At 37.8% G+C, this 25,581-nt stretch overlaps 2 protein-coding genes across 4 annotated transcripts in view; one reads left to right on the forward strand and one right to left on the reverse strand.

Moving 5' to 3' along the window:
- Positions 1-6,814, forward strand: part of Prkaa2 (protein kinase AMP-activated catalytic subunit alpha 2) — a 44,682-nt gene extending 37,868 nt beyond the window's left edge. For both annotated transcript variants that reach the window (XM_069987140.1, XM_069987141.1), the window contains exon 9: positions 1-6,814. In XM_069987140.1, coding sequence (XP_069843241.1) covers positions 1-239 — 239 coding nt within the window. In that variant the 3' untranslated portion in view covers positions 240-6,814.
- Positions 6,815-6,899: 85 nt separating this feature from the next.
- The window catches only part of Fyb2 (FYN binding protein 2), a 94,768-nt gene continuing 76,086 nt past the window's right edge, over positions 6,900-25,581 (reverse strand). The window contains exons 13-20 of one of the 2 annotated variants that reach the window (XM_069987138.1): positions 25,369-25,467; positions 23,515-23,543; positions 22,761-22,821; positions 19,779-19,865; positions 15,300-15,390; positions 9,265-9,421; positions 9,124-9,157; positions 6,900-8,826 (exon numbers count right to left, since the gene is read on the reverse strand). In XM_069987138.1, the coding sequence (XP_069843239.1) occupies positions 8,805-8,826; positions 9,124-9,157; positions 9,265-9,421; positions 15,300-15,390; positions 19,779-19,865; positions 22,761-22,821; positions 23,515-23,543; positions 25,369-25,467 (580 nt within the window). In that variant the 3' untranslated portion in view covers positions 6,900-8,804. The remainder of the gene's footprint in view (positions 8,827-9,123; positions 9,158-9,264; positions 9,422-15,299; positions 15,391-19,778; positions 19,866-22,760; positions 22,822-23,514; positions 23,544-25,368; positions 25,468-25,581) is intronic. The other variant, XM_069987139.1, reaches the window with a different exon arrangement.

Consider the following 25,581-nt stretch of genomic DNA (forward strand, 5'->3'; position numbering starts at 1 on the left):
ATGAGGTGGTGGAGCAGAGGTCTGGTTCCTCTACACCTCAGCGTTCCTGTTCCGCTGCCGGCCTACACAGACCAAGATCCAGCTTTGATTCCACAACTGCGGAGAACCATTCTCTTTCTGGCTCGCTCACTGGCTCCTTGACTGGAAGCACTTTGTCCTCCGTTGCCCCTCGCCTGGGCAGTCACACCATGGACTTTTTTGAAATGTGTGCCAGTTTGATCACTGCATTAGCCCGCTGATAATCTTCCACTGGTTTTTGTCTTTCTGTTACTGCACTGTGAAAATCAGATTTATCCTTTAAATTGTTATCTCACTTCTGGATATTACATAATCTACAGATATTGAGAGACATGAGTATTTCAGGGGACATGCAACGTCACTGAAATTACTGAAAACAAAAGAGTCAACAAATTAATTCTATTGTGCCTATCATAACTTCGCATAGGCATTATCGTTAATGGGTGAACATTGGAGAAGCCTGTTAATTCACAGTTGTGAGTTCACTACACCTGATGAACACATCTCACTGATGAACCATCTAACCTCAGGGTGGTTTGGCAATACCTTCTCACTTCACTTTTTGAGTGTACATTAATACATTTTGCGTCCTAAATTTCCCTAGGTTTTTTAAAGATGCGTTTATGCTTCCAATTATCTTGCACAAGCTCAAAATACAAAATAACCAGTACCAAAATATTATTTAAAAGTTATCCAAAACCCCTGAAACCAAATTCTAAACTTGGTACAAATACTGCCTGGTGTTTACCAGAATCAGCTGTGGTCTTGTTACAGGTTACAGGTTCCACAGAAACAGCTGTGAATGCCTCAGGGCTTTAGCTGGAGATTTCTCCAAATCATGTCGATCTTAACAGACTTCCAGGTTCTACTTCATTTGGATGGCGGCATTCATTACCTTTTCCAGAAGTGTATGTAAGTTTAAAGCAGATCTCCAAAACCTGCTTTTCTCAGATTTTTTTTTTGTATTTTACCCTAAATGATAAAACAGTATACTATAGAACCTGGAGCAGAGGTAGCACAGTGCTATTAAGCTAACATGTACAAGGTTCATTCCCTACCACCAGAAAGATAACAACACAAGCAAAGATAGTAGAAAGTAATATATCAATAATCCCTCAACAGTGAATGCTTTTATCTTCTCTGTGAGTTTGGAGTTTGATGGGGCAGATTGGCTTGGGTCCTATGGTATCTGCCTCTGTGCCAACTCTCCATTTGAAGTTTAAAATGGCTACCAACACACTTCTTCCCACGTCTCACCTGGAACCAGTGTCTTTGTTTATTGTTTTATCTTCGATGATTGTTTGACAGTTTTGCTTTGTTTTGTTTTGTTTCTGTGTGTGTGAAGGTCCTGGGGCTTGAACTCAGAGCTTGGGCACTGTCCCTATTTTTTTTTGTTTGTTTTTGTTTTAACTCAAGGCTAGCACTCTACTACTTGAGCCACAGCTCCCGTTCTAGCTTTTTTGGTGATTCATTGGAGATAAGAGTCTCACAGACTTCCCTGCCTGGGCTGGCTTTAAGCTAGGATCCTTAGATCTCAACCTCCTGAGTAGCTTGGATTACAGGTATGAGCCACCCATGCCCAGCCTGATGTAGCGTTTTAATCTTCTGTGATTCACTTTCTTGGTTATTAGCCATTCAGAAAACTGTATTGGCTCTGCAAGTATGTGTATACTTCTAAACTCAGATGGCTATGACCTCCAATGTTGAGCCAGATAGGGTAAGAAAGACTTAAACATGAGATATTCTCTCCTGGAGTAAATATATGCGTTTACATATATATTATGTATGTATATATGTATTCACACATCAGTGCTTTTATCATAAGATTTCCCTGAAATCTCAAAACCAAACAGATTTTAACTGAAAAACCAAACCATTCTGTTTGTTTTACTTTGTGCAAATCTTTTAAGATTAAAAAAAGAGAAAACTATATATAGCAGGGTAGATAATAGCTCACGGATTATATCTGATTTCAGTAAAAGTATTTAATTTAAAAATTAATATGTAATTTATCTAATTTGTATTTATTCCTTTGTTTTATTTATGCTGTAGCTAATGAGATTATTGACCTGACTTAGCCTAGGAAATATTAAGTTCTTGAAAACAAAATAAGGACATTGCCTTGACAGGTTTCACTTTGCCAAAAGTTTGTTGTTTTTGTTTTAAATCAAGAAGTGAATGAGAGTATCTAACTTTTAAGAATTCTCGAGCCAGGAGTTTTTATTGAGTCACATACAATTGTTTTGTGGATGCTTTTGAAAATGATGTTTGATACATGTTAAGTCCAACTTCTTAAAACTACAATAATAGGAATCTTACCAGTTTGAGGGAGAGGGTTGAGTTGCAGTTTGAGAGGGTTTAAAGTTTAACCTTTAAAAGACTGCCATCTTGTGGCACCAGTGGATACTTTTTAGTAGTTCTTTTAATAGGATTAATTAGGATTAGCTGTCCTTAAAGTCTCCTGTATGTTAACAATGCAGTATAGTTTTAGCCTCTCCAAACATGTCTGTACCTTTTCTGGGGGGGAAGAAAAACAAGATAACCTTACAATATTTGCCTAGTTATGAGTGGGATAGCTTTAGAAATAAAGCACCAAATGAATTCTTTACCTTCAATGACAAAACATAGTTTGGAAGGTAGACAGCAAGAAGAAATGCAAAATGCAGAATCCTTCATTTGTCCAGAAAACCAGTTATCAAAACTCTCTCTTACCAGAATGATTGTGATTTTTTTTAGAGTCTAAAAATTATTTACTATTTCCTGATTCTTGCCAGTCGTAAAGAGCATCTGGGTTGATAGATAACTGATAAACTTTAGGAGAACCTAAGTTCACAGGTTTATGTTTCTTTTCTGCATCTGTTGTAAAAGGCATAGGAATCTTATGGCTTTAGGTGATACAGCAGACTGGTTGGCAGGCACTACAGAAGCTGGATACAACATTATGATAGCAGGCTTTCCATCCCTTGTAGGCACAGGGAAGGAAGGATGTGGCATTCCCACATGCCAGTCTCCTCGATTGTTTAACTGTGGGTCAGGCAGTTAAGGGTGAGCTAAGAGCAGTTTCCTTCTTTCAGATCCTGAGTTGCCTTGGTGAAGCTGTACACTGGGCTTTAATTAGGTATGTTGTGTAAATGTTTTCCATCAAAAAGCATTCCCCAAAGTAAAAGGAGCTTCCACAGAGTAAATTTGGAAAATGCTGCATGCTACTCCCTTGTGGAGGACAAGGTTATAAACTTAAAAGACTTCTCAAGTTCTTTTTGTGATAAGGGAAAACCATATGCCTTTGTCTAACTCTGATTTCAATAAGATTAATTTACTGTTTTTAAAAAGTACCACTCTGCATTGTGGTACATACTTAGAATCTTTGTACTCAGGAGGCCTCATTTTTGAGAAACTTTAAAATGATATAACAAGAGAGTAGAAGACTTCTAAAGCACCTTTGAGCTTGAATGTTCTAAATTTTCTACCTTTCATATGGGTTATGCTAGTGTTCACTTATTGATAGGATTTTTACTACTCTGGGTCTTCCATTTTGGTTTGATGAGGCATTTCAAAGGTGTAGACTTGAATATTGAATATTTTCTTTCCTGCTGCCCTCTGGAATGCAAATGGCAATACCATCCAGAAAAACCAAACAATTAAATACCAGGCATACAGCAACACATGACTGGTTTGTAGCAATGAGAGTGTTTGTGTCTTTTTTATTTTTAGTTTTAGATACAGAAACCCTTCTTTGAACTATAACAGTAACCTTGTGAAGTAACCAGAAAATTGCATATTTTACGAGCAAGCAAGACCAGAAAGCTTGGCATAAAGCTTGCGTGCCATAGAAGAGTATTCAGTAGTGGTGAGTTGGTCTTCATGTGTCTCATCTGACTCTGGAGCAGAGCAGTCTGCATCAGTGTCAGGCCTGTGTAGTCAGAGTATGGGAGTAAGCACAGGAGATTGCTTTCAAGTCTTTGAGTGACACTAGTAGTCTTAACTATGTACTTCGTAGTTGTAGGAATCAGTCGATTGCGTTAATAAGATATAATTATCTGAAATATTTATGATGAACGTATTGATTTTAACTTTACTTCTAAGTTATTAAGGGTGCTTAAAATACTGAAAAATCTTTGAGATACAATTCTTCCTGTAATTTTATGTGATTTAAAACAAAAAAATGTGGTGCTGAGGATTGAAGCCAAGGCCTTGTGCCTGCTAGGCAAGTGTTCTAAGCTGTATCCCCAGTGCTTATCTATATGATTCTTATAGCACAGTCTCATTGTACAAAGGAAAATTAGTCTCAGTCCCTATTTAAATGATCATACTTTGGACTGTTGTTTAAATTGGACTTGTCTAATGACAGATGTTTTTGTAAATTTTGTACAAAGATGACATAATATTTTTTTCATGAGTGTTTGTGTGTGAATTATGTAATCATTGGCTTTTAAAACTGAAATGTGACATGTTTAGTGAGCTATAAATGTGATGTCCTCCTTAGAAAAGATACTAGCATCCTTTCCAGTCTTTTTCCCTTAAAGTTGGACATGATAGCATGAAGAACAGGACTCACAGTCTAGACCAGACTAACTTTCCAATAGACTTCTTTAGCCATAACCTGGTAAGAATCAGGTTTGGTCTTAGGGTGTTAATGCTGTGAAACAGGGTGGGTACTTACTGCTAGCTCTGCATAGCAGTGTGAGTTTGCTGCCCTGACTGTGTGACTTTGGGGAACTCTGGTTTATATCTAAAAGCAGTTTTGATTTTGTGGAAATAACTCCTGATTATGTGGACAAGCAGGGTAGGTAGATTTCAATCAAGACTCAAGTGCAATTAAGGAAATCCTAGAGTACAACATTCCTTCAAAGAGAAGAATTAAGTACTTGTAGAATATCCCAGCATAAAGAGATTTGGAACAAATACAAGTTTTGACAAGTTTATACAGGTTTTATTAGTATTATTATTCGGGCTTTACTACTATGTGTTCATTTAAAATTTTAAGAAGAAACAAATATTCTAGGTAAGGAGAGTTGGGTTCATTTTTTCCTGCTATTAAATATAGATTTTTTTTTCACAGAAGTCCTTTTTAAGTAAGTTTTGTTATAAAGGGGTGGGGGTGCATTTTCTAGATATGATCACTTTTGTAGAATGGGCAAGGAGAAGTAGATCCACCATTCTACAAATAAAAACACTTAACTGTGCCTTCTTGGATTATAGAAGCAGGAATAATAAATTTGTTGGAATGGTGTTTCCTTTTTTTTCTGATTCCTCTTACTTCTCCTTACCTTTGCCCTCTGTGAGTTGCTTTTTTCTGCCTGTCTGTATTCAAGTTCCTTTGGCCAAACCTCACATTTATCACCACTAAATGTATTTTCTGTCTTTTATGTTGTCACACTTTTGAAGTTACCTGAGTAAATATTTGACTGCCTTCTCATGCTTTTAAAATGAATGCAATGAAGAGCATTTAAAATATTTTAAAAGTTATTAAAGAGAGCAATGATGGAACTAAGGACAAATTCAGTTGGAATGAAATTCTCTGTTGGGCTGTTTTTGTGGCACAGCCCACATAACCTTTCTCTTGTACAAAACATGGATAATCACCTACCTCACAGATGCGTGTGAGAGACTGTGTAAAGGCCCATGTTTAAATAGGGGTTTATATCCACATATTTAAGATAAACCCCATCCTTTTATAATATGTATCTTTGATACTGGTAGGATGAGTGTCCTGACTTTTTTGATTAATCTTACATGTTAAGAACAGTGCTAAGAATGTTGAAGACCACAGTCTCACAAATCATGGTGTTTTTGCTTTAAGGGACAAATTACATTTCTCCAAAGCACCCAGTATTCATCATACATGTCTTTTGTGTTGACAAATACTGTTTTTTAGAATTTCTTCGAACATTGGTTGAAGCTGCCTTAATGTACCAAAAATACAGTGTTGTGTCAAGCCTGTTGACAAGCTGTATACTGTTTAGATTGTTTAATGAAGTTGTGGATAGAATATGAAGAAGAGTATCTTGATACAGTTTTAGAAGGTGTGGTGTGTTCTTTATCATGTGTGTATAAATATTATGCAGTGGATTTTGAGTTCAACAAATAAAACTGAAAGTTGAAAGCTATTAGGTTTTAACTATGACAATCATAATGTATGGTTGAATAGTAGTTATTTATTTTTCCCACAAAATGTCACATATTTATTTTTAACAGGTCTTTGAAAAAATATAAATGTCAGAGGCCAGAACATTAACACACTGGATTTTTTTAATGTGTTTTTTTTTCATATGTGTGTGCCAATCCTGGGCTTGAACTCCAGGCGTAGGCACTGTCCCTGAACTGTTTTGCTCAAGGATAGTGCTTTACCATTTGAGCAGCAGCTCCACTTTTTGGTGATTAATTGGAGGTAAGAGTCGCACAAACTTTCTTGCTCAGGATGGCTTCAAATTGCAATCTTCAGATATCACCTTCCTAAGTAGCTAGGATTACAAGTGTGAGCCACTATATTGGCACCTGGCTAAGATTAATTTTTGGAAATTGGGACCACTTTTTTATAATCATTTTTGGGGGGAAGCAAAAAAGACTTCCAGTGCTTTAATAAACATATACTCAAAGTTCAGTTTTGTTTGTTATGTACCTTTGGGTGTGTTAAATGATGGGTGGGGAGGAAATGGGGTATTGTCAACTAGACAGTTCATAGCTAGAGGGTTTTTGCAGTGTTTGGACTATATGGGACTCATCAGCAACAAACACAGGGTCTGATCACTTATATGCTTTTGTCACAAAATCAAATTAAAGTCTGGTTCATTTGAAAGGTGTTTTGTGTTTCTCTTCAGTCATTGAACTATTATGCTGTGTGTCAAATGACAGTTCTTGAGCAAGCTGTGATAGAAAGAGACTCACTGGAGAGCTCACATCATCTCTGTTGCCGCCTTCTGAGACACTCCACACTGTAGAGTTCAACTTTAGTTATCACATGACTTTGCTGTTGTAGCTATGACTACAGAGATAAAGACTCAACACACATTTATGATCTTATTCTTCCGAAGCCCAGTGGGTATAACTGGGTTTTTCTAAACAACTTCACAGAATTTTCTTAACTACTCAATAAAAACACCACAAATTTGTTATCATACAGTCACAAATCCGGTGGACTTAGTTTTATTGTTGTTGTTATTGTTTTCTACTTCAAGTCATACCAAGTGAAAACAAAATAGTTGATAGACCAGGGCTCTGTGGGAGAATCTGCTACCAGTTTATTCAGGTTTTTGGCAGAATTTAGTTCTGTGCTGCTAGAGGACAGGGCTCCTGTTCCTTGCTAGCCATGGGCTAGCTGTCATTTATAGTATTTAGAGGCCACTAGTCACTAGACAGAAGGTGCATTTTCCAGCTCTGTGCTGGAATTTCAGTATCATCATCTCTAATGCGTTTCTTGATCCTCTGGCCATTCCATTCACTACTTACTTATGGCATCTGTAATAAAATAATCTCTACCTATTTTCTTCTCTTAAACTCTGTTCTTTGATTCCTGTCTTGAAGACAGGTCTTTTTTGGCAAATGCCAGATGGAGCACGAAATAGAAAATAAAAATATTATAATCTTAAAAAGTAGTCTCAGCATATGAAGGATAAGGCCATGGAAACAAATTCTTTTCTTTCCTTGAGGGCCAGATCACTCTGTTTAAATAGCTGGGCAAACTTCTTCAGTTACTCAGTGGAGATAAAGCCATTGAAATCTTAAAACCGTTGAATGCATATATATAATTTATTTATCAATCCACAGTACATATCATTTTAAAAATAGAGCGTCACAACTGTTTTAGTTTCCACTTGTTTTCATATAAATTAAATTCTATTTGAATAACTTTTGGGGCATACATAAATGAAGTTTTTCTGTTTGGGGTAATGGTGTTTTAAAGTTGTGCAGCATGTATAGTTTTGCTAAAAATTTTTTTGTTAAATATATGTAGATTTGTCTTAAAATGATAATAGTTAGGAATAGTTAAGAATTAATTGAAGGGCTGGCTCAATGGTAGAGTGCTTGACTTGCATACATGAGGCCCTGGGTTCGATTCCTCAGCACCACATAAGCAAAAAGCTGGAAGTGGTGCTATGGCTCAAGTGGTAGAGTGCTAACATTCAGCTGAAGAATTAAGGGACAGCGCCCAGGACCAGAGTTCAGCTGCCCCCTCCCCCAAAAAAAAGAATTACTTGAAGAATAATTTCTTTTTTGACAAACTTCCCAAAGGAAACTCAGGTTGAACAGTATTTAATCTGATTTTTTTTCTTAAAAAAGGAAAACTAACACATTTATTTTAAAATTGTACTTAGTATTTGAGTAAAAGAACATGGTTACATTATTTACCATGCAGAATGGATGCCAGATTTTTTTTTTTGGATGCCAGATTTTAAATGTACAACATGTAGCATTACAAATGCTTGTGAACTAATATTAGGAGCCAACTAACCATCTGCACATCTGACTGGGTGCTATAATGCACGATTTCCAACTTTGGATATGGCTCATTAAGCAAGTGCTCAATGGCTAATGCATGGTCTTTCACATTCTCTTGAACTGGCAGTAAAAATAGACATTGAAAGATAAACTCAGGGAAGAAAAGCTGCTGTCTCCAGGAAGATGCTGCCTTTCTTTTCCTTCTCCGAGTTCCCAACAAAGTTTCATCACAGTCTGCTTGGACAAGCGGCAAAGTTTGACAAGAAGCAAAATTCTTGAGGAAGGGCTCAGGTCCTGGAGCCCTTTACACCTATTCAGACCTTTGTCCTTCCCCCTTGACCTTGATCTTCCTAATGTGACCAACCTTGGTGCCTGGGAATAAAATAAAAATATTTTTTTAAACAGAGGCTAATGGAACAGTGCAAGAGATTTCTGGAGAAATTCTTACCCAGTTTAGTATTATATGCTCCTTTAAAATATGCTTTGTCAGCTTGGTATTATACTTAGGAGACACAAAAATGTCTCTTTCAAGGCAGTCTTTATAGGAGAGATCAGACACTGCATGCATAGTTTTTAATAAATTGAATAATCTTGCCATCAGACTAATAGCTGCACACCACCATATTAAGTACTAAGAATGAATGATTTGAAGTATAAAAATCAACTTACTGGAACTGTAGATGTTCAATGAGCACATATCCATCTGTAGGGATAAAAGTCACTTAATCTGAAGTCTTCATAGAAAATGCTTAATTTTTTTTCTTTTAATAGTGATTGGAAATGTTACGGGCAGAAAGCCAACACACTTACATTTGCCTTTAGAATTGCGGCATATCACCATATTTTGCTCCGTGGTATCGATGACCTCTAGTTGTTCTCCAGAAGTTATTGGCAAATCGAATATTCCATTTCTTGAGTTACTGGAACACGCTACTGCTCTGTTGATGACTACAATCTCTTTGTCATACTACAACGAAAAATTGCTGGTAAGAAAATCCTTCCATCATTGTTACTCTTTTTCATTATGACAAAATTAGTGGAGGATATAGTATAGCAACCTCAATAAAAAGTCAATATGCTAGATATTGACCAATACTTGGAGGAGCATTGAAAATAACAGGAACATAGACTCTGCAAGGAAAGACATTTAAGAGTAAAGCACTATACTCTTACATTTGTTTGGCCTGATGATATTTGCAATAAAGCACTATACTCTTATATTTGTTTGGCCTGATGATATTTGCTCTATGGTTTTTACATTCACTGTCTAGTCATAGTGGAATGAATCCTGCCAGATGGAAGATGTGGAAATGTGCTATTACAGTCATAGTTACTTCTAAACCCTGGAAAGATGTTAACAACAAGCCCTGTTTCTGTGCCACGGAGTTTATAATATTTTTATATACCTACCATTTGTAGTTGTGTATGTGTACCTTCCTAGTTGTGTATGCTTATGCATTATAGTACAATGCACTGTAGCACATGTACTTAAAAGTGGTAGGAATTAGGGGCTTGCGGGGGTAATTCTCATTCCTACTTCAGTGAGAGGCTGGCATTTGTAAATGATAGGAAATTGGATTTCTAATCCCACAGGAGTGTGTGTGTGTGTGTGTGTGTGAGAGAGAGAGAGAGGGGGGGGGAGGGAGGGGGGGGAGGGAGGGAGAGGGAGAGAGAGGGAGAGGAGAGAGAGAGAGAGAGAGAGAGAGAGAGAGAGAGAGAGAGAGAGAGAGAGAGAGAGAGAGAGAGAGAGAGAAAGGCTAGTTGGTCTGCCTATTTGCATGATGTATTTTACCTTCTAACAAATTGTTGGTCAGAAAATAAAATCCAAACATTAAGCTAAGATTACAGGTGCTTTTTTTCACCAAAATAGAGTGTCCATATATCCCCCTTTGCCTAAAATTCTGTTTATAACTAATATATGATAAAGAGTCTTTCCTTCCAATCTCAGAATTACCCTGAATTTGGATGATATAAGATCACTTTATATCAAGCATAGTCTTTCACCTACCAAAATAATAACTTCTTTTTTTAAATTTTTGTTTGTCATAGGATTTGAACTTGGAGCCTGGGAGCTGTCCCTGAGCTATTTTGTTCAAGGCTAGCACTCTACTACTTGAGCCACAGGACCACTTGGGGCTTTTTCTGTGATTAAGATGAGAGTTTCACAGACTTTCCAGCCTAGGTTGGCTTCAAACCATGAACTTTAAATCTCAGCCACCTGAGTAACTAGCAGGGTTAGCCACCAGTGCCTGGTTATAACAACTTCTTAATAACTGGTCTTTTTATTCTCTCCAGACCTTGGTATACTGAGAATCTCTATGATTTGTTAAAATACAAATATAATTAGGTCACCTTCCTAATTAATAAGTTGTGAAAACTTTTCACTGCTTTTAGAATAAGACCCACATTTCATAGCTTGACATTTACGGTCCTTTGCAGGCTGTCATACCTGTTCTCCATCTGTATCCTGTATTTAAGCTTCCTGAAGCCATGGGCAGTCCTAGAATGGACCACTCTCTTTTTGTGCTTTTGCTCATGCTGTCTTTTCTATTTGAAATATATATCTCTTATCCACTCCACATACTTTTATGACTGCTATGTACAATTTACTGTTTGATTCTACTATGAATATACATGTCATATAGCACTTAATAAACATAATGTCCTAGAAAATGAAAATACAAAACTGTCTTATTCATCTATGCACCTACAGTGCCAGGCATCAATGAGATACCCAATATTTTGTAAAGTGAACTAAGTAAAAAATATTGAAATGGCATAGTTTTTCTAGTGAAACTGGAAACCCATGGCTGGTAGTGAAGAATAGAATCATACAGATATAGAGAAAATAGAATTTCTGTCCCATATAAGATAGATGGGGTATAGTAGGGATCTTTGCAACAATCAATTGCTATCCTGTTGGGTTTTACCTAATCAAATAGCATCACAAATTGCAGTAGATCATTTCAAATCATAATTTCCTAAATATAGTAAAGCTAATCAGTCATGACCAAAGTAAGACTTACCGTCAGAGGTTTTTTTGCTAGTTGCCTTAGAAATTTTTTTATTTGTTTCTTTTGTTGTTGTTCAGTTATGAGGCTTGAACTCAGGACCTGAACAGTGTCCCTGAACTCAAGGCTAGCACTCTACCACTTTGAGTAACAGCTTCACTTCCAGTTTTCTGGTGGTTAACTGGAGGTAAGAAGAGTCTTACAGACTTTCTTTTCTGCCTGGGCTGGCTTTGAACCATAGTGTTCAGATCTCAATCTCCTGAGCAGCTAGAATTGTGAGCCACCAGCACTGGCTGGCTTGCTCTCCCCCCCATCTCTCTCTCTCTCTCTCTTTCTCTCTCTCTCTCTCTCTCTCTCTCTCTCTCTCTCTCTCTCTCTCTCTCTCTCTCTCTCTCTCTCCCTCCCTCCCTCCCTTCCTTCCCTCCTTCCCTCCTTCCTTCCCTCCTTCCCTCCTTCCTTCCTTCCTTCCTCCTTCCTTTTTGTGTAGTTGAGGACTGAACTCAGGGCCTGGCACTTACCAGGCAAGCACTCTTCCATGGAGCTAAATCCCCAACCCCAGAGCTCAATGTGCATTCCTATTGTAGTTCCATTCAGAAACAGTTTGGGATGCTTTCAGTGTTAGGTAGGGTATTCTGCTCTGAGGATCAGTAAGATAATCCTCTCCCCTTGGAACTCAGAGTTTAATAGGATAAATATGTAATTGCAATCAGCTACAGATGGCTTAGGTATTTGTGTGAATAGAAGAGTTCTTGTTTGTTTTTAAAATTAGGGAGGTTTCGGTAAGTATTCCTGGAAGAGATGATGCTGAGTCCTGATAGATGAACAAGTCAAGCCTTTTTCTAGGCAACTGCCTAGAGAAGGGAGATAGCAGGACCCAAAGTGGAAAGTCATCTTAAGACAGAATGATGAGCAGTTTGCTGCCAAAGCAGAAAGTGCAAGGACAGAACGTCAGGAGATACATCCAGGAAGACGACAGGAAGAGCTGTCTAGGCTATGTTAGAGAGCCTGGATTTTATTTGTGGGAGACTTCTGTGCACGTGGGTGTTGCTAACCATGTTTCTCACTTGACAATACATGAAATCACAAAGGATCATTTGAACTTTGTGAAAAAGTGCTCCCAGGACCCTTCATGACTATAAGTTGTCAAAATGTTTCAGATGCTGCTTTATTCATTCATTCAAATACCTCTCATGTTTGTTTATTTTGTCATTCATTCACCAAACATTTCACAGTTCTATGTTGGGAACTGAGGAGCAACTTACATAAGATAGGATCACCTTCCAAAGGGATCTAAACTTGCTTCAGGCAATACATATATGTATCTACCATAATGTAACCAACCAGTGTTAGAAGATTTATGTATTAGCTCGGTGTCTGTGGCTCATGCCTGTAATCCTAGCTACTCAGGAGGATGAGACCTGGTGATCTCAGGATCTTTTCTGCCTGGGCATAAAAGTCCCCTTGAAACCCTTATCTCCAATTAACCACTCATAAAACCAGAAGTGACACTGTGGCTCAAGTGGTAGAGCGCTATCCTTGAGCACAAAGAGGCTCAGGGACAGTATCCAGGCCCTGAGTTTAAGCCCCACAACCAACCAAAAAAAAATATGTACTGTAGATGTATAAAAATGTGCTGAGAGGGTGATTTTATCCAGATGATCTAGGGAAGGAGAAATGACATTGGAACAGAGCCACACAGAATAGCTTAGAAATATACAAATATACGAATATATACAAAAAGTATACAAATATGCAAATATAAAAATTAATCTGGAATGTCAACTTTTTCTAGTAAAAGATCACATATCTCTTAGAGACTCAGTTTTTAAAGACGGAAGTTCTAAGAACTTAGAAAGTGGAAAAACTTCCCATGCTCCTGGATTGGAAGGATCAATATCGTGAAAATGGCAATACTTCCTAAGACTAGCTACAGATTCAATGTGATACCTATCAATATTCCAACATCATTCTTCAAGTAAATAGAAGAGGCAATCCAAAAATTCATATGGAACAATAAAAGACTTCAAATAGCAAAAATGATCCTTAACAGAAAGAATAGTGCTGGAGGAATATCAATACCAAATTTCAAACTCTACTACAAAGCCATAGTAATCAAAACAGCTTGGTACTGGCACAAGAACAGACCTCAGGACCAATGGAATAGAATTGAAAACCCAGAAATGAACCCATAGACCTATAGCCATCTAATGTTCAATAAGGGAGCTGAAAAATAGAATGGAAGAAAGACAGCTTCTTCAGTAAATGGTGCTGGCAAAATTGGTTAATCAATTGTAGAAAACTAAAGCTAGATCCTTATATATCTCCTTGCACCAGAATCAACGCCAAATGGATCAAAGACCTTGTAGTCAAAGCAGGCACTCTGAAAACATTACAGGACGGAATAGGAGAAATGCTAGGTCTCCTTGGCATAGGCCGAAATTTTCTTAAGAGACCCAGAAACACAACAAATCAAAGAAAGTTTGGACAAATGGGATTGCATGAAATTGCAGAGTTTCTGCATGGCAAAGGACATAGCTAGCAAGATCAATAGAAAGCCCACAGATTGGGAGAAGATCTTCACTAGCCATACAATGGACAAGGTCTCATATCTAAAATATACCTGGAACTCAAAAAAATAACCCCCCCAACAACAAATGTTCAAAGAAACAACTGCGCAATAAATATGTGGGCTAAAGACTTAAAGAGAAACTTCTCTGAAGAGGAAAGAAGGATGGCCAATAGACACATGAAGAAATGCTCAACTTCCCTAGCCATAAAAGAAATGCAAATCAAAACAACATTGAGAGTCCGCCTCACCCCAGTTAGAATGGCTGTAATCAAGAAATCTAATAACAACAGATGCTGGAGGTGATGAGGCCAAAAGGGAACCTTACTGCATTGTTGGTGGGAATGTAAACTTGTTCAACCACTTTGGAAAGCAGTATGGAATTTCCTCAAAAGACTCCACATAGAGCTCCCCTATGACCCAGCAATCCCACTTTGGGGCATTTACCCATATGATCACAAACAAGACCATACTACAGTTACCAGCACAACTATGTTTACTGCAGCATTATTCACCATAGCTAAGATATGGAACCAATCCAGATGCCCCTCAGTAGATGAATGGATCAAGAAAATGTGGTATATATACACAATGGAATTCTATGCCTCCATCAGAAAGAATGACATTGCCCCATTTTTAGGAAATGGAAAGACTTGGAAAAAATTATATTAAGTGAAGTAAACCAGGCCCAGTGAAACATAGGTTCCATGGTTTCCCTTATTTGCAATAACTAGTATATATCTGAGACAAGCAGAAAAGCTCAGATAAGTTGATGTTAGGTGAAATAAACCCCTAAGATAAGTATTCAAGTGTTTTTTTCTTTCTTGTGATTGTTTCTAACATATTTATAAGATGATTTCTTTGTTCCTTTGTATGTCCCTCCCCCATGGCATAACCCCTGCTTTCACTGTATTTGATGTCGGTATAATTTGTCGAGGGGAAGGTAAAAAAACAAATCGTTTAAATAGGGATACAGAAAAAAAAAATAAATAGGGATACAGGTGGACCCATTGCAACAATGAGATATACAAGTCGTTATGTCAAAAGCGAACTTTACAACTTTGGCAGGGGTGGGGAAAATAGGGGGTGACAGATGGGAAGGGATGGGAAGGGGAAACAAAGGAGGAGACAACAATGCTTGATAAGAAATGTACTCATTACATTGCCCATGTAATTGTAACCCCTCTGTAGGGTATTTTCACAATAAAAAAAGATGGAAGTTCCAAGCTGTTAATATTGCTCATTTTCATTTTTATAGGGCAACATACCTGAAATCTTTCTCTAAAAAGTTTTTCTTCTCTTTCCATTTTATTTTCTAAGTTTTGCTTCTTGGTTCTGAAGAAATTTCTAGAAGGAAAACTGATAAGAAAAATGCCAAGAAAGTTAAATGTGGTATAATAAAATGTTACAAGATAAATACAGATACAAATTTATATGTGAATAGTTACATAAAGTTATATATCTATATTGTGCATTTATTTATACCCACCAGAGCAGATTGTGAAAACAGCTAAAAATCACTTTTCCTTATCATTTAGTGTATACATCAATGTGCTTTTTTTCCCCAGTTGGCTAGGGTCAGATCCAGGGCCTCACAGATCTAAGCAGCATTTCACCACTGAAAATAACTTTTTTTTAATATTATGGTAACTTAGGATTAAATCCGGTTGATACAGGACAGCTCATGGGTACAAGAAATACAGGTGGAGAGCAGGAATGACTTCTAGAAGTAGGTAAAATGTAGTTGACAGCAATTAATTATATATTCTGAAACAGCTGGCAGAGAGGATCTGTTCCTAATACCAGGAAATGAGGTGATAGATATGATTGTACTCTGAGCTGATCATTTTACATCATATACATATATGTTATAGTAGATGTTATAGTATACCTCACAAATGTGTTCAGCTAAGAATTTAAAACATTAAAAATTAATTAAACCATGTATGGTAAACAAGAAACACTGAGACGGGTATGATGGCTCATGCCTATAAAAACCAAGCAACTTGGGAGGCAGAGATAGGAGAATCTGAGGATCCCAACTTGAGGCTAGCCCAGGCAAGAGTTAGTAAGATTCTATCTCAAAAATAAGCTGGGTGCTATGGCTCACATCTGTCAACCCAGCTCTGTGTGAGGTATAGATGGGAGGATTGTGGTGTGAGACCAGATCCGGACAGAAGCATGAATGAAAAAAAAAAATAAGGCAAAAAAGGCTGGGGCATAGTTCAAGTGGCAGAGCACCTGCCTTGTAAGTGCAAGGACTTGATTTCAAACCTTAGTTTTATAAACAAGGGGGGGAAAAGGAAGAAAAGGGGAGGGAAGGTGGGAAAGGGAAGGGGAGGAGAAAAGAGTGGTAGGGAGAGAAGGAAGGAAAGGTAAAGAAAAGAATGAAAAGGGAGAAAGACGAGCTTTTCAGAATCAGGTCTAGGACTATAAAAAAAATCTTCTGAAGGAAAGTGTAAGGAAATGTGTAATTCTTCAGATGATTTAATGGTATCCAGCAACAGTGGGTAAGGGGCTTGCCCTTTGTGTTAACAACCCTTCAACCATAACAGGGAATTACAAGTCTATGAACACAATGAACTACCCATTTTCTGAAGGATTTGGAATGAGAGATGCGTTTTGCTTCTTCATCATTCTGTCTATGGACAGAAGGAAAACTGTCAACCCAGACTGCCTGCCTGTTTTATTACAATGTGCCTCCTGCCTCTCTTTCTTTGAATACTTTTTGCTCAAAATACCATCATCTTGCCTCTCCTTAAAACCTCCCTCTACAACCTGCTTCCCAGGGTGCCTTTCTAAAATGTAATTAATCATAATATCGCCTGCGTAAAACCTTCTAGTGCCTCTCAGTTGCCTTCAGGGAATATCCAACCCTGCTAGGAGGCTACATGAGCTTTTATTACTTTTTAAAGTATTTTTAAAAGTAATGTTAACATCTATTTGTTGTATAAGGAGGATTTCATCGTGACATTTCCATACATGTATACAGGGCACCCTGGTCAAATTCACCCATTAGTCTATTTGCATACATGCATAGTTGCATGTAAATACACCATGCCCCCCAGCCCTGCAGCCACCCTACCCCTTAGAGACTGTTTTAGTTTCCTGTCACTCTTTTTTTTGTTTTTGCATATGCTAATGATGCAAAGGGTACCATGGTATTTCACACATGCATATATTATAATTTAGCTAAATAGAACTCCTTGCTTTCTTTAACTTTTCCCCCTAACTTGCTATTGTTCAACAGCTTCCAATTAGATTCTTTCTGCCATCTATATACAGTTATTCCAATATTATTCCCCCATCATTCTCTTTCCCTCTTCCCCAACAGTGACACAACTGCAATCATGTTATACGCATGTGTGTATGCCCAGACAAAAATATATATATTTGTAGATGTGTATGTATATGTCTTTTAGAGCTATATTCCACAGAGTAAAAACATATTTGCCATTTTGAGTTTAGCTCATTTAATTTAACATGATGAGCTTGAGTTCCATTCATTCTCTTTCAAATGATGTAATTCCATTTTTCATTATGGCTGAGTAATATTCTGTGTCATATATGTACCATGTGTTAATCATTCATTTATTGGTTGTTGGGCACCTCTGCTGATTCCACAGTTTGGTTGTTAGTATACTAATTGCTATTATGAATAGCTCTTCAGTGAGCATAGTTCTGCAGGTATCTCTCTTGCATATCACTTTACTTTTCTTTGTCTGTATGCCTAAGTGGTCTGGTGGGGTGAAAAGCTAGATTCACACTGTTAGTTTTTAAGGACTCTCTATACTGATTCCCTCAGTGGTTGCCTTAGTTGAAATTCCCACCAGCAGTGTAGCAGAGTTACTTTTTCACATAAACTTTTAATAATTGTCCTCAACAACCTATGTTTCCTTTCCAGCTTAACAGCTGCCCTTTTCTCTATTCAGATATCACCTACTAAGGCCATCTAGGCCTGATTGCATGGCCTGATTGCCACCATCTTTTATTAAGAAAAACATTTAGCTAGGTGCTGGTGGCTCATGCTTGTAATCCTAACTACTCGGAGGTGAAGATCTGAGGATTGTGGCTTCAAGCCAGCCTCAGCAGAAAAAAATCTAGGAGATTCTTAGCTCCAATTAAGCAGCAAAGAGCCAGAGTGGGAGAGAGTGAGGACAGGGGTGACACTGTCTAAAAGGAAATGTACTCTTTGCCTGACTTATGTAACTGTAACCCCTCTGATGTTAGCATCAAATAACTTTTTAAACCAGAAGTGAAGCTGTGACTTAGGTGGTAGAGGACCAGCCTTGAGTAAAAAAGCCAAGTGAAGCCTTGTATACACACACACACACACACACACACACACACACACACACACACACACACACACACACACATATGCATAAAGGAGGGAAATAGTATAGAAAGTATTTCTTCCTGGTAGAGAAAGAAACCATTTTAAAGGAAACTGTTCCATCAATCAACAGGACTAACAATAGCCTTGGGACCACATTTTCACATTTAATCAGTTGGGCATAAACATGCCCTATTATGTCAGTTTGTTTTTAGACATAAAAAGTACTAGAAATTTATTTCCTAGAAAGACATATTCATAAGCATCCATGTGCTGAAGGCTCTGTTGGGGAAGAATCAAAACTTTTACTGATAACTTCCCCCTCTGTTTTGCTATGTGAGGTAAACCTATGGAAAAACAGGAAGTTAAATGTAAAAAAAACAAACCTGCTTTTCTAGTCTATATATCTTTTCAACCAGGGAAAAACAAATTACATCAGGTCTAAAACCAAAGAAAATAAACTTAGGAGAATGGTCATCCTGTGTCTTGCTCTGTGTTTAGATTTGGTGGAGACCCTTGTCTGACTTCTTTTGCCATGCCCCAGTAAGTCTTTTCTAGACAGGTTTCCCAGAGCAGACAGACAACACTGTTCATGGCTCATTGACTGTTTACTAAGGGTTTCCCCAACACATTTGCTCAAATAATTCCCTTGGATCCAGAGCTTAGCATCTGAGGAGAGTGGAACACAGAGATTGGCTAACACCCAAGTCAGCAAAATCCAGGCAGTGGGCCTGAATTCTGTGAATGAAGGTTAGAATGTGAATTGAAGAAGCCTTTATACTTTTTTTGATGGCTCTGGAATTTGAGGTCAGAGCTTCACACTTGCTATGCAGATGTTCTACCACGTGAGGCATGCTTCCAGGTCAGCTTTTGCAGGTTATTTTGGAGATGGAGCCTAGGGAACTTTTCCATCCTGCTGACCTCAAAGCAAAAATCCTCCATACCTCAGCCATCTGAGTAGCTAGGATTGCAGGCATGAGCCAACAGTGCCTGGCAAATAAAGCATTTTTTAAAAGTAAATTAAATATAGTTATAACTAGAATTATATTGTACTTTAAGGAAATCAGTCTTACATGATAGTTAGTTTCTCCTTTTCTCGGCCTTTTATGCAAGTTTTAAGTGGTGTTCTATCTTTTAGGGGAAAAATTCTGATAGGATCCTAGAAGTTTTCCATTCACCATCATTCCTCTTCTCCCAAAAGTGGAAAGGATGGGGATGAAGGTAAATGTGTGGAGCTGAAGGTTATCCTTGCCTTTTATAATTCAAAGATTAGCTGCTGCACTGTGAGGAAGATTTGCTCTCATTTTGTCCATGATGAGTTTGAGTCAGATTTCATGACTTGCTGTAGATTCACAGAGGCGGGAATTGCAGCACAGCAGTTGTAAGGACTCCTGTGTGCCTGTACTCCTACCTTTCTGTTCCTTTGGCATCTTCCTTCTCTTTTTTCCCCTTTGGATTAAAAAACTTCGGCTTCCAAGTTTTCAGTTTATCTTCATTGCTGAGAAGAAAATTATTTTGAGCCAACTAAGTTAGAAGTGATCTATTAAACGTTGATAGGATCACAAATACTTTCCCGATAACTCTTTTCACTAAATATCAAAAAGCCATTTAGAATTATATTTTGATAATAGAGGGAAAAATCATGTAGTAAATATTTTAGGCTTTGCCACTGTATCATCTCCGTGGCAACTGTTCAATGATACTTTGGTCTCTTTCTTTTTCTTTTGTTTAATATTGGGGTTTGAACTCAAGGTCTTGCATTTGCCTGGCTTGCTTGCTCAAATGGCATTCTACTACAGGAGCCAGGCCTCCCATTCAGCTTCTTGCTGGTTATTTTGGAGATGGGGTCTCATGGACTGCCTGGGCTGGTTTTGAACCAGATTCACCAGCTGTTAGCTAACTGAGTAGCTAGGATTACAAGAATGAGTCACTAAGTTCCTAGCTCAGCTCTATTCATGTGACATTATTTACAAGAATGAATAGCAGGCCATATTTGGCTCACAGGCTGTAGTCTGCTCACACCTAATCTGTAGTGATCTAAATTTGAAACCAGATTAACCTACTTGTAATCACATTTCTTCTCTTCCATAAGCCTCTTTCTTTATGTCTACTACTGAACACCATGAGTCAGGGCTAAGCCAACTAGTATTTGGCATTAGGGGATCTGGACAAAAGAGGACACAGGGAAGAGAAAGGCAATTATAAGGGAGCCAATTTTTTTAAATGTATTTGAGCATCTTTGTGAGTATCTGTCTTATGCTAGGCATCTTACTAAATTTATCTCATTCAGTTTTCATTACAATGACTGCATTGATCCTGCAAAGTAGTGATCTGTAATGTCTTACAAAGAAGAAAATGGATGGTCACACTGGCTAATAGCATTGGATGTAGGTGTCTGACTCCAAAGTCTGTGGTCCTTCACAGATTACCTTCTACTTCAGAACGCTTCTTCACAAGGCTATGAGAACATCCTTCATTGACATAAGCATAAAAAGGAGCATATTTTATTAACCATCAATGTATCTGTCGTGTGGACACCCAAACATATCAGTAGCTCTCAACTGGGAAAATGGTGAACTCAGAGACTTTCAGTTCAAGCAATTTGGTGGATGATTCACAGTATGTCACTGTTCCCTGCAGATTGTGGTCACAAGTGTCCAACAGGATTGCCAGGGACTCAGTATTTTCCAGCATGGCTGCAGCGAAGAAAATGAATGCTTCTAAGAAACCTTCTCAGACTTGTCTAGGGATAGCTGACCTCTGTCTTTTCAACATCTGTTACCTTTGAGCCCATCAGAAGCTCAACAATGACTCCTAACTTCTGGGTTCATGTATTTCCTCTCTCTAAGCTCCCAGAAGGTGGAATCAGGACATAGATTCCAATTATATTCATCACAAACTCAGCACTAGGCACATTGTGTCAAGAAGGAACTACTGTCATTAGAGCAGGGAATAGATATGACAAATGACTGACTCCAGTTGATTTTCTTCATTGAGTGTAAAGTAGCATACCCTGAGTGTTTAAAAAATTGGGGGCAGCAGAAAGAAACAGGAGACAATACAAGCATAGTCTTTCAATGGTATTCAACTTCTCTTCTAAATATTTTTTCCAAATACTTTTAAGAGCTGAATTGAGATTATATGATACATAACAATTTCATACTCTGCTATTTTAAAATTGTCATTGTAGTCTAAGTATTCTCCAGGTCACTGGAAATGATTCACTATATATTTAGCATATATGTAAATAAATGGTCTTATTGAGTAATCTTCTGTAATGTGCTTAGAATTTTACTATATTTTTGGACACTTAGGTTCTTATTTTATAAACATCCTGAAATAGGTATTTTGTGCATAGATTTGTTTCTTTTTTTTCTTAGAGATAGTTGCTTGAAATGAAATTGCTTCTTGCAAAAGCAAAGAGATTATACATTTGAGGCCAGCCTGTGACTTAGTGAGACCCTACCTCAAAATAAAAAAAAAAAATAAGAGGCCATAGAGTACTTGCCCAGCATGTATGATCTGTGAATTCCTAGTACTGAAAAAAAATAGTATCATTACAGAAGTCTCAGGGACAGTTTTAAGATGTAAGTGTAGAAATAGGTCTCTCTCCTTCTCTCTCTCTCTCTCTCTCTCTTGCTCACTCACACAGACACTTACATACACACATATATACACACATAGACTCTCTTTCACACAGAGAGCAGACAAAAAGAAGGAATGAGAAATAGTAGTAATATAGAAACATAGGGAAACATTGGTAATTTTCTTTTGAGGATAGCATGACCAGAATTTTAAGATATTTTAGAGAAGCTCAGGTTGATAATTTGAAATTTTCCACTGGATTTAACAAAGGGCTATTAGTGACTTTACCAAAATTTAGCTCTCTGATTTGACAGGAACAAAAGTATAGTTGCAATGAGTGAGTAGGATGGATGAAGATGAGTGGTTGATCTTTATCCTCAGCCATTTGGGTGAGAGGAAAAGGAAGTCATACAGCCAGAGAGGGGTCCTTTCTCTCTTTTCTCTCTCTCTTCTCTCTTTTATCAAATTATAGATATGTAACTTTTGAAAACACAGAGTCTATCAAATAGTCATTGCTCTCCTGAATTTTTTCAGGTATGAGGAATTCATTAAATAATTGTGCTAAACAGATTTTCAGTTCTCTAGATCCAAAGGTAAGAAACAAGAACAGATTCCAAATCTCCAGGGCCTTTGGGGCCACTAGGACCATGGGACCACCTATGATAGTCATTGTCTTCCCTCCATAGCAGATGACTATACACTGAATTCCATCTCCAAGGACCAGAAACAATGGCTCTGATAGTATTTACTGAGGTGTCAGGAAACGTCAAATGTCAGCAGGGATGACTGGAACAGTAAACTTACTTACTTTGGCTCTTTTTTACTTGTGTCCACATCATCATAGATAATAACTTCCTGAGACTTAAGTCCTAGAGTGGAGAGAGAGTCAAAATCATGATTGTTAGGTATGCTTTATGCAATTGCTGGTTTTCCAAACTAATACACAATTACCTAATTGTACAAGTGTATCCTCAAGCCTGAGAGGCTGGAGCAGAAAGATTCTCTTGGAAAGAAATTCAACTGGGTGATTGAAAAAAACAGTGAGGCATCCTAGTCTCTCTCTCTCCCTGGTTAACTTCAAACTAGTATTTTCTCCATTTCCAGCTGGGATTACAGGCATGAGCCACTACATTTACTCAAATTCAATTTATTACACCTTAATAAACTGATCTGGATATCAAATCAACCAAAAGGGATGTGGTATAATGCAAAGTGCATGGATTTCATACTCAGAGAGACTTGAATACCAACCTCAGATCACTAAAGCTTGAGTGTGGCTCTTACAGCCTCTCTACATAGGAGGTTTACATCTGTTTCTCCATGATTTTAAGGGAAATACATCTACTCTACAGTCGGGTACATGGTAGCACTTAATAAATGCTTTCTATTGTCACTAAAGGAAAGAATATCACTATATAAGTGCTTTCCTGATTTTGATGGACCTATTTTTCATTGGCTATGGGAAGGTTTAGAGGATTTTTCTTCTTCCCTTGTCACTGAATATACCAGTGCTGCGGAATATACTAGGACTCAAAGGTCAACCGCAGGTAAATGTCACTTACCTAAGTCAGGCAGAGAAATGGAAAACGCCCTGTTGATTGACAAAAAACACGAAAAGGTTAAAGGAAAAAGTCATGTTCAGAAAGCCTGGCTGAGACATACCAACTAACATGTCAATGGCTGGGTGTCTGAATCCAGATGAATGCCTCAAGGCAAGCATGTGAAACGAGCCTGCAGCGTTGCTCAAAGTGAGTTGTTTTTTTCCCATGGTCTGCCTGGGACTCCATTTCCCAATTACTCACTTCAAGCTTCCCTGCTTCCTGACCTTGTCTTTCTAGAGAATCCTGCTTCAGTCTGTTGGTCTTCTAAGAGGCCCATCAAATACAGCCAATGTGCATAAGGATTGATGGGACAGAAGAAGTTACACATGAATTAACCAGGACACTCTGCATATACTATACCCTGTCCATGTGGTAATTTCAGGGAAATACTGAGGGAGAGAAATCTAGCCCAGGAAAGATGGTCAGCTGTTAGGAGGGAAAATATATGTGGTCCATCAAGATTGCTTTTGCTCTTTTGATCTTACAGCTAAGAAGATCACATGGAAAGAACTGTGGAGCGGTAGACAAAAAAATAACTACATGTTTTAAGTGTTAATTTAAATTCAGTCTTACAGGTATTATTGGAACAGCTATCATGAACCAAACCTTTGGGTTGAGTATGTAAGAGGTTCAGATATAATTTCTGCCTTGAAGTAGCTTGGAGAAATAGAGAAAGGAAGGGTGAACAAATGCAGTTGTGGTACTCAATATACACTGTGAAAAATGAACTATGCAACTGTGGGCAGGGACAGGAGGGGGAAACTGGGGGAAAGTGAAAGAAGGGGTAAACATTGTCCAAGAAGAATTGTACTCATTACCTGACTTAGGGAATTTTAACCTCTTTGTAGAACACCTTGATAATAACATTACAATTATATATATATAAATTATATATATATAAATTATATATATATATATATATATATATATATATATATATATATATATAAACAATGGGGGAGCATGGCTCCCACAGAGGGTGGGCTCCCTTGGCGAATCTAGTGCTAACAAACAGCAGACTGCAAGCTGCAACACTTTAAAGCTTTATAATTAAAAAAGGACTTCAAGGTAGCGTAGCATAATTCCATCTCAATATAGCTGATAGTCTCAGAAAATGATTTTTACCATCCCTGCCCAGCATATAGATACACAGATCCTAACTGTATTATCTGTACCAATAGCTCAGAGTGAGCTGTCAGTAGTCTGCCAGGGTGTGCTGGATGGAATGGCTACCCCGTGAGTGCAAATAGAAGTGGTTTGCTATGGTGGCAATCTGAATAAACAGTGTAAGTGACCCTTGAATCTAGAACTCAGGTATATATTCACTGTGTGTGTGTATGTGTGTGTGTTCACTAAAGATTAGCAGTTATCAGGGCTATCTTGGAGGGCCTGGTTCCAGGTCTAAGACTTTGAGATATATAAACCATTCAGCAGTACACCTCATCTCCCCCTCCACATATTGCTGTCTGTGAGAGAGACAAATTCAAGATGGCATTGTGTACAGATAATACTGCTGGGACTCGTGGTGCCAAGCAAGCATAAAAGGACATCATTAATAGCATAATGCATGAACAGGTACCAACATTTTCAATCTGGAACTTGCTGGGTTAAGGTTTTCCCTCTACTCTCATTGATGAATTTGTCCATATCAGGTTTTTCAAATGGGACATGTCATTTTCTCATTGGAGTTTATGGCTGTGGTTCACTCCAGGCCTGGGGTTTTAGTTCCCAGAATTTCTTTCACTGTTAAGAGAGGAACATCAGCCCAGGTGTAATCCCCTCCAAGAAAGAGAGATAAAATGGGATTCTTTTTACCTTATATTTTCTTTTGATTTGGTTTTCTTCATTTTAAGTTTATCCTTTTCTTTTTTGAAGAAATGTTGGAGTCTTTTAAGTGTTTCTTTTCCATCTAAACTAAGAGGAATCAGAGGATAAATACCATGAAATTTGAGAGAATACTAGAGATGTGGAAGGCTTCAATTAGATTTCCAGATCATACCCCACTCAAAGAAACTAAAAAAAATGTCT

This window comes from Dipodomys merriami, unplaced genomic scaffold (genome assembly GCF_024711535.1).
Source record: "Dipodomys merriami isolate MVZ:Mamm:240054 unplaced genomic scaffold, mDipMer1.0.p SCAF_34, whole genome shotgun sequence".
NCBI classification, from domain to species: domain Eukaryota; kingdom Metazoa; phylum Chordata; class Mammalia; order Rodentia; family Heteromyidae; genus Dipodomys; species Dipodomys merriami.